The sequence below is a fragment of the Pituophis catenifer genome, unplaced genomic scaffold, assembly GCF_029215685.1.
Source record: "Pituophis catenifer annectens isolate HBS135680 unplaced genomic scaffold, rPitCat1.0.hap2 SCAF_13, whole genome shotgun sequence".
Taxonomy (NCBI): domain Eukaryota; kingdom Metazoa; phylum Chordata; class Lepidosauria; order Squamata; family Colubridae; genus Pituophis; species Pituophis catenifer.
The window spans coordinates 25,291,671-25,300,780 of NW_027256893.1; the positions used below are offsets into that span (position 1 = coordinate 25,291,671).

The following is a 9,110-nucleotide window of genomic DNA, read 5'->3' on the forward strand; positions in this document are numbered from 1 at the left end:
GCCTGAATTCCCACCGGAGTGGCCCTGGCTGGTGCCCTTGGAGGCCCCCGGAGAGGGGGGAGGTGGCCCGAGGCCAAAGATCCAAGCAGCATTTACAGCTGCCTCTGGAGAGAGGGAGGGGTGGCCAGAGTCCTGGCTGCTCATCTTCAGCCACCCTCCCCACCCCGCTAAGTCACCGGTGTGGACAGGTGAGCGAGAGCAGCAGCCCCACGCCTGCCTCACCCCTCCCCACCCCCAGCTTCCTTTCCCTAATGAGCCCGGGAGGCGCTCATTAGCATCTCAGTTGCATTCCGCTCGCCCGGACCGCTCTGTTCCCCGAAAGTTTAGGTAAAGTTTTCCTTCTTTCCCAGCAGGGAGTCACGGGATGGCCGAGCCCGCTTTCGGGCGGGAGACGAAGGGAGGCGTGATGAGGGCCCGTCCGAAGAAGCGAGAGCCGAAGTGTGTGTGTGTGGGGGGGGGGGCAAAGGCACCGCGCTCCAGCCAAGCTGACTTGGGAAGAGCGCGCGCTCCGTGCCGGCTTTGGCTTCTCATCAGGTGCAGCCGAGGCTCCTTCTTATGGCTGCGTGGGAGCCCCGCACTCCGTGTGTTTTTCCCTCTAGGGCGCACCGGGGCAGCCAACAGGCCAAGGGCCCCGCCGGGAGCCCCTGCCCTGGCTCGGAGGGCGCAGCCGAGATGCGCCCCTTTGGGGCAAAGCGGGCTGAGCGTTCCGGACGCGCAACCGGAGGTTGAAATCATCTGGGCAAACCCAGGCGCAGCGCCCCTTCCCGGGGCCTTCTTTCGGGACGCTCCCCTGCCCAGGATCAGCTGGACCGGGCTGTGCCGCCCACCCGCCCGCTCTGCTTCCCTCGGGGGAGGAAAGCGCAGAAGACGGCGGGGCCCCCGAGCCCGCCATTTGCAAGGGCAGCGGGGAAGGGTCGGAGCTCTGCATTTTCTCCATCTCCCTGCCAGGCGAAGCCTTCTGGGCTCGGTGGTCTCGGGGTGACGCCGCCTCTCTCTGCCTCCAGGTGGACCGGTCCGAGGTCATCAGAAGCAACCTGAACCCCGTTTTCGCCAAGGTGTTCATGGTGGACTATTACTTTGAGGAGGTGCAGAAGCTGCGCTTCGAAGTCTACGACATCCACGGGCACGGCGGCGTGGGCACCCACGATGACGACTTCCTGGGAGGCATGGAGTGCACGGTGGGACAGGTAAGGGGGCCCGGACGCTGAACGCCAAGGCCTCACCGGTTAGCGCAACGGATGGGGGCCTAATCTGCGAAGCAGCCCCTGGGAAGAGACCGCCCCGTCCTACCGCCCGCTGCGCCTCGAGGAGGGCGTGACTGGGCGTCCCTGGCAGGCAGCGGGCTGGCCGGCAGGAGAGACCCCTGCCCCCACCGCAAGGCTTAGGACGCCCCTTTCTCCGCCGGGCAGGGGGCCAGGCTTGCTAGCTCCGAGCAGCGGCTGCGGGGAAAGGCGGTGGGCCCAGCCCCGCCACCCCAAGAAGGCGCCCCTCCGCCCACCTTTCTGCTCCTCCTTGCAGATCGTGGCTCAAAAGCGGGTGAGCAAGCCGCTCTTTCTCAAGTACGGGAAACCCGCCGGCAAGTCCACCGTCACAGTGAGTGCCCCCTTCCGGCCCCCACCCCGTGGCAGGTTGGAAGCGGAGGCTGGGAGGCCCCCCTGACCCACGGGCTTCTCGTGACCCTCTTCACAGGTGACCTCGGAAGAGATTTCTGGAGACAACGGCTTTGTGGAGCTCTTCTTTCGGGCAAAGAAGCTGGATGACAAGGTGGGGGAGGGGCGGGGGGGCTGGGCTCTTCTCCTTTGGGAGAGACCATCCTGGGGAGGGTCGATGTGGCCACACTGGGCTTGAGAGGGGCAGGCAAGGGGGTAGAGGAGTTGGGATGCTGCAGGAGGGCAGGCCATTCAGACAGGGGATGGGGGATAAATTGGTCTGGACAGGTAAGTGCCAGTATAGCCCCCACCCCAGCACCAGAGTCCAGTTCCCCCCCCCAGAGCAGGAAGGGCCCAGTTTGAGGAGGAGACCGAAACAGCTGCTCAGCCCCCTGCCTTCCACCAGCTGCTCAGGAGCTGAAGGGGAAAAGGTGCAGGTTGAGCAGCCTTTTTTATTAGGAATGAAAAACTGAGGACATGAGCGAACATCATGGGCAAATGGGTGCTGTGTGTGCGTGTGTGCGCCTGTAATCAGAGCCATCCATGCAAATTCGTCATCTTACGTGACAGAGATAAATCAGGCTGGCATCAAAGCTGTGAAATTGAATACAAATGCCTTTTTTAAAAAATGAAAAAGGATATTTAAAAGTTGAACAGATGGAGCAGGAAAGGAGAGGAAGGAATGCTGGAGAACTTGCTGGATGGGGTCTGTCTGTGGGGAAGGGGCTTCTGCGTCCCCGTGAGGCTGGGGTTCACTCTTCTCTCCCAGCCAGCCTGCATGCAAGACAAAGTGCTGCCCCTTTCCTTCCAGGGGGTGGAGTTTAGGGGACCCCACTCCCACTCATCCCCTTCATTTCCCCAACCATCCAATGAAGTGGGGAGTGGTCTTCAGATGCCCAAGGAAGAACAGATCCAGGTGGGATTGAGCAAAACTCCCCAGGTTTGGCCACCTCTCACCCCTGCAACAAGCCTTCAGGCCAATAAAACGATGGCACCGTCACACAAGGACACAACTGGGATGGACCTTGCCATAGGTGGCATCATGTCGTTTGCACACCCCAGAACCCCAGGAAGAGCAGGAGGAGAACCACCCATTGATAACAGGTTAACCCTGTCTCCCCTAGGATCTTTTCAGTAAATCAGATCCCTTTCTGGAGATCTACCGGATCAATGATGATGGAAGTGAGCAGCTGGTACACCGGACTGAGGTAAGACTCCCCTCCTAGGATCCAAAGGATAAATTCCCAGCACCCCTGGTCAGAGAGACCTGCTCCAGCGCAGTGCAGCAATTCCCTTGGGGTTGCCGGGCCTCCTGTCCCCTCACTCCTCACTGCCCCCCTTCAGATCGGCCCGAGGGGTTCAAGGAGCAGAGGAGAGAGGCATTTGTTGGGCTCTGACTAGGAAAGCTTCAGGCCCTTGTGGACAAGGACCCCCTTCTGCCCCCCCACAAAGGCTGCCTTTTGAGACCCTGTCCCTGTGCTTCGCAGTTTGTCAAGAACAACCTGAGCCCCATTTGGGAGCCCTTCAAAGTGTCCCTGAACTCCCTCTGCAGCTGTGAAGAGAAGCGGAAGCTGAGGGTGAGGTTTTTTTGGGGGGGGCGAAGGGCCACCCGTTGATGCCCTCAGCCAACCCCAGCTGCTCGGGCTGCAATTTCAGCAGCGCCCCCAGCAGGCTACAAAAAAGGCTTGTGGAGAGTGGAGGTCTCCGAGATGTTGCCTCCCATACCCACTTCTGAGACCAGCCGTGCATTGCTGCCTTGGGGCCCTGAGGGAGGATGCCAGGCCAGCACCCTCTGGTCCTGGGGGAGGGGGAGGGATGAGGAGGCCTGGGCAGAAAGGGCCCCATCCCGAGGGGTCCTGAAGGACTGTCTCTTGTGTGCAGTGTGTCATCTTCGACTATGACTCCCGAGGGAAGCACGACTTCATCGGGGAGTTTTACACCACTTTCGAGGAGATGCAGAAAGCCACAGGCGGCAACAAGGTTGGAGCGCAGGGAGGAAGCCAAGCAGCCCCCCGGGGAGCTCCATAGCTGGGGAGGGGGCTACCTGGAGAGAAAGCAGCCATCCACAGGGGCTGGATGGGGCTGGTCTCTGTCCCGACCTGAATTGCCCAGCAAGAATAAAAAGAGATCCCTTTCGCCCCTCCCCCCATTAGATCCAGTGGGACTGCATGAATCCCAAGTACAAACTGAAGAAGCGGAACTACCGAAATTCGGGTGTGGTCATTCTCCTGGACTTGAAGGTAAGTGGCCAGTCCATGGGCCTGCCTCTCATTATCAGTGGGGGTGCATTGGGGCTGAGCAAGGGGGAATCTGGGGAGCAGAGGGGTGGGTTATGGGTCTGCTGTGAATATTGGTAATCCAAACAGGCTTTTGCCCCCTTCATCCCACCTGCTGTGGGTGGCAGCAGGCCTGGCCCACTCCTTGTAATTCTGCCTACCGGGCTGCAGATCTGTTGCCCTGTGTTGGGCACAGAGTTGAGCTGGCAGGATGTAGCTTTCATCCTGCTCTGCTTCTGGCTGATGCCCAGATTCTCTGGAAGATCCACAGGGTTTACTCCTTCCTGGACTACATCATGGGCGGCTGCCAGATCCACTTCACGGTGAGTAGCTCCACTCAGCCGCCTCGGTTGGTCCAGAGCAGGCCAAGGGTCTCTGGAGCCAGGGCCAGGCAGGGGCGCCCCTTTTGCTCCAGCGAGGGGCACCTCTTTGGGTCTGGGGGCTTGTTTAACCCTTTCGCTGCCTAGATATGGGCACACCGTCCGTTCTTATCCTGGCAAGGGAGAGGCTAAGCATCGGGGGAGGGGCTGGAGACTTTGGAAAAGTGGGCTTTGTCTTGGGCTGGCCCTCCAGGCGGGCTGGGACCCCACCAGCTCCTTGGTCACCTCAGCTTCTGGCCATGGCGGTTGGAGCGCCCCGTTGGTAGCTCCGCACAGATTTCTTTCTTTCAAAACAAGAAGCAGGCAGCAGATTGCGTTTTGAAAGAGCATCTCCTTCCTGGAGTGAGTCAGTTCCAGAACATGGCAAGGAACAGATTGCTGGCTCCGGGCCCACTTTGCTGGCGAGGGCATGCGACGGGCAGCATCCCAGGAACGAGAGCCCCTCACACGCAGGGTGGGTGGGTGGGTGGAGAGGGAGGGAGAGAGAGAGACGGCGGCGATTCCTGCTTCACTGCGACTTCAGGCCTGAGGGGCTAAAATGGGCCCTGCCTGATTATTCCTGTTCAATGTTGGTTTCTCTTCACTTGGGGCAGGAACCAGACTGAGGACGTTCTCATCTGCCTTTCCAGATGTTATGCCTCTCAAGGGTGGCTGGGTTCTGTGCCCCTCATCTCAGACCCCGTGGCAAATGACGGGGAATCCAGGGTCTGCCCCCCCTTGATTTAGCCTCAAAGCTGGGGAGACCAGCCTGCTGGCTCCCTCCCTCTGACCCCCTCTGCCTCTCCTTCCCCCCCAGGTGGCCATTGACTTCACAGCCTCCAATGGGGACCCCCGAAACAGCTGCTCCCTGCACTACATCAACCCTTACCAACCCAACGAATACCTGAAGGCCCTGGTGGCCGTGGGGGAGATTTGCCAAGATTACGACAGGTGACATGGGGGGGGCAGGGGGCATCTAGGTGTTGACAGGCTCTGAAGGGACGTTGCACTTAAGGGGGGGAGCGCTCTCTAACCTGGGCAGTTCAAGTCTTCATCCCGATGGGGATAAGCAGCCATTTTGGAGGCATCTCCCCCCCCCATGGTGAAGTCAGGGGCTTTGGGGAAAGCAAAGAGGAGGGGCTTGGGTGAGGGGCTTCCAAGCCCTTTGCAGCCAGAGTGACCAGTTTCTGCCTCTCCACAGTGACAAGAAATTCTCTGCCTTGGGCTTTGGAGCAAGGATCCCCCCCAACTATGAAGTAAGTCAAGGGACCTGCGTGAAACAGGACCAGTGGGGGCAGAAGCAATGGCTGGGGGGTGGTCAGTAGAGCAGAGGCATCCTGGTCCCCAAGGCAGCTGGCCCCATTGGAGAGGAGCTTGGCCAGTGTTCCTGTAGGAGGCTGGACCTGCAGCTGGGTGAGCTGCCATCACACCATCGCAGCTGCCTCTTGCCCATACCTCCAGCCCTGGCATTTCCTTTCATTTGCCTTTATAAGAACACCAGGACTCTGGAGGCATCTTTCGGAGGTCTTGAAGGGTCTGCTCAGCCAAGCTGTTCAGCCTCAGGGTCCCACAAGTTTCTCAGCTGCTTTGCTGCCATGAACTTAGCACTTGGCTGACCAGCCTTTCTGGGTGTTGGTGTGCCCATCAAGCAGCAGTGAAGCAGGGCAGATTGACACTTGTGCCATCTCTGCATCCAGCCCCATCCTCCTGCCACCGCCAGGACCTCCCTCCACCTTCTCTTGCCAACCGGCTGAGTGATTGGGTCCCCCTGGCACTTTGACAGCTCTGAGTCCTCCAGGATACCAGAGCAGCTGCCACGGCTTCCATCCACCAAATGATGCCAACAGGGCAGCCTCTGAAACGGGCTGGAGGGGGCTCCACAATTAACCAACTTTCCTCCCTCCCTCCCTCCCTCCTTTAGGTCTCCCATGATTTTGCCATTAACTTCAGTGCCGAGGATGATGAGTGTGAAGGTGAGGGCACAGTCAGCTTCTGCTCCTTCTGCCTTTTTGGTTGGCACTTTCCCTGGTGCTTCTCCTGCCCCTGCCAGGCCAAAAGGCCACTGGGACACGTGGTGGATTAGCACATCTTCTCTCCACCCTCCCCCAGAACAGCCCAAACCCTCCTGGATTCAGGAAAGGAGAAGCCTTTGCAGAAGTGCCTCTAATTTCTGCCTGGGGGCTCCTTGGGAGGAGCAGGAAGGTTTTTTCCTCTGCTCCTGGCTTCTTCAAACTTTCTCTTCACTTGGGAAGACGCGCCCCCTCCCCCTGCCTCACCTGTGCTGCACCAAAGGGCCCTCTGAATCCTCCCCTCTCCTCCCTAGGCATCCAGGGGGTGGTGGAGTCTTACCAGAGTTGCTTGCCCAAGATCCAGCTCTACGGCCCAACCAACGTGGCACCCATCATCTCCAAAGTGGCCAAAGTAGCTGCAAATGAAGAAAAGACCCAGGAAGCTTCGGTGAGCATGTGGGAATCAGCAGAAACATTCTGGGTGACAGTTGGGGGTTGAGTCTCCTCTGACCTCGGGGCCCCCACATTTGCTGGAGCTTAAGCTCTGTTGCCAAACTTCCAACCAGCAAGCTGTCCCTCCGCTTGATCGAAAAGTAGAGCCCCAGGTAGGCAGGGTTGTTGTGGTGGATTGGTCTCCTTGCCTGCAGGCGTGAAAGCATTGAGGCTTCCTTGGTGCTCTCTGAGCCGGCTTGTTTTCTTGCAGATGTTTCATGACCCAAACTGGGTAACAGAACTGATGAAGTTTCCTAGTTTGGGTCCTGAAACGTCTGCAAGAAAACAAGCCGGCTCAGAGAGCCCCAGGGGCCCCTCTTTTCAACCCTGAGCTACAAAGATTCTCCTTCATTGGTTGGAACAAATTTTCCCCTCCGTTATTGACATATGCCAAGTGGGCGAGGACCCAGGCAAGACTTTGCTCATCCTGGTCTTGACAGCTCTTGGCAGGCTCACTAAGTGGCTGAAAGCTTTGCTGCCAGTCCTATCAATTAATGGCGGCAACTGATGCGTCCGTCCGCACAGCCTGGGGTGGGAGTGGGTGGTGGGCGGGAGGGAGGGAGGCTGGGCTCCCGGCAGAGCAGAGAAGGAAGGCCGGGGAGCCTGAGGGAGGAAGCGAATCTGCTCCAGCCTTCTTGGACTTGTCCGTCAACGTTGGCATTTTGAATCGGGTCAATTTGATTAAGGAAAGCAAATGGAATTAAAAAACAAAAACAGAACACGTGAACTACTTGATCGATGCGGTGGCATTTAATACAACAATTGGTTTTCAATTCCCGAACTGATTTCAAATCGGAGTGAATTGCTTTCCCATGGAATCCCTGAATGGAGGCCGGGATTTCTGGAGGACCTCCGGCCACCCAAACTCTGGGCCCTGCGATGGGTCAGGGGTTGTCAGAAGCCTCTCGGGCCTTTGCAGAGCCCCCGTGGAGGGCAGCATATCTCCAGAGTTAGGCCCACTGCCCACTCTGGCTGGTGCCAACTGGCACTGTGCCTCTGCTGCTCTCACGGGATTGTAGCCCTTGACACATGTACAGGAACCCTGCAGCTATGCCAGAGAAGACCCAGAGAGAGAGAGATTTGTCCTTTGCCAAGAAGAAAGGAGGTTCCCTTCTCTGGCATTTCACCCCTCTCCCCTCACTCTTTTGAAGGAGGAAGCCCTGGGGGGAGGGGCTGTTGTCTTGTGGGGGGCTGCAGTGCTGCCCCTTCTGTGTGCCAACAAGATTGGTTGGTGGCCGTTGGCTGCGAGGCTCATCAAAGAGGAAGAATTTGGAGGAGTTTTGTCTGCACCCCTGACTGTCCCCTGCGAAATTTCTTCTGTCCCCGTCCTGCTAATTTCCTGCCCGCTCCTGACCTGCCTCCTCTTCTCACAGCAATACTTCATCCTGCTGATCCTAACCGACGGGGTGGTGACCGACATGGCGGACACGCGGGAAGCCATCGTCCGGGCCTCCTATTTGCCCATGTCCATCATCATTGTGGGGGTGGGCAACGCCGATTTTACCGACATGCAGATCTTGGACGGGGACGATGGGATCCTTCGCTCCCCCAGAGGCGAGCCTGTCATGCGGGACATCGTGCAGTTCGTCCCCTTCCGAGAGTTCAAGAATGTAAGTCCCCCTCCCTCAGGCAGGACGCCCCCCCATCTGGCTGCAGCTATGGGCACCTCCAGCATGGAGAAAGGTTGCCTTGGAGCCACTGGGTTGCAGGTTCCCCGGGGATCCATTTGGGAACAGTTTCACCAGGTCTCTCCCGGCCTTCCTGCTCTGCTCTTCCCTTCTCTCCTGATGCTGCCCAGATGGTGCCAGGACCCTGACTCCAGCCGCCCCCCAGGGCTACCCTGCCCCCCCCCGAGCAGAGCTGAGCAGGGACCCCTTGATGAGAGTTCCTAGCTGAATGGGATCCAGGCAGCCTGGAAGGGCTTTAGGGGGAGTTTGGCTCGGCCCGCCCAAAGGGTCTGGAAAACACAGGATGCCCGAACTGCTCTCCACAGGGTTTCCAGCTGCTGCTCACCCTAGGAGCATGTATCCTAGGATCCCCCTGTGGGGGTTTTCCTGCTTTGATTGGCAGTTGAGAGCTCTTGCCTTCTTGCAGTCCTTTTGCCGAGTGAAGCTGCTAGAATAAACACCAGGCCCTGCAGCGGGATGGCAGGTGCCAGCTGACCTCTCGGCCTTCTTTGTCTTCCAGGCTTCGCCCACCGCCCTGGCCAAGTGTGTGCTGGCAGAGGTGCCCAAGCAGGTGGTGGAATATTACAGTTCCAAGGCCTTACCCCCCCGTGGCCCCAAAGGGAGCACCCCTGGCTCTGCTTTGAACTCACCGCAGTGA

At 58.8% G+C, this 9,110-nt stretch overlaps 1 protein-coding gene across 1 annotated transcript; it reads left to right on the plus strand.

Annotated features, from left to right (window-relative positions):
• The first annotated feature begins 1,151 nt into the window (after positions 1–1,151).
• CPNE7 (copine 7) lies at positions 1,152–9,110 on the plus strand. Its single transcript, XM_070953068.1, has 14 exons — positions 1,152–1,187; positions 1,519–1,593; positions 1,690–1,764; positions 2,774–2,857; positions 3,137–3,226; positions 3,531–3,629; positions 3,803–3,889; positions 4,189–4,248; positions 5,102–5,235; positions 5,486–5,540; positions 6,206–6,257; positions 6,608–6,741; positions 8,159–8,395; positions 8,973–9,110. The coding sequence occupies exons 1-14, from the start codon at positions 1,167–1,169 to the stop codon at positions 9,108–9,110; spliced, it is 1,341 nt and encodes a 446-aa protein (XP_070809169.1). The 5' UTR covers positions 1,152–1,166.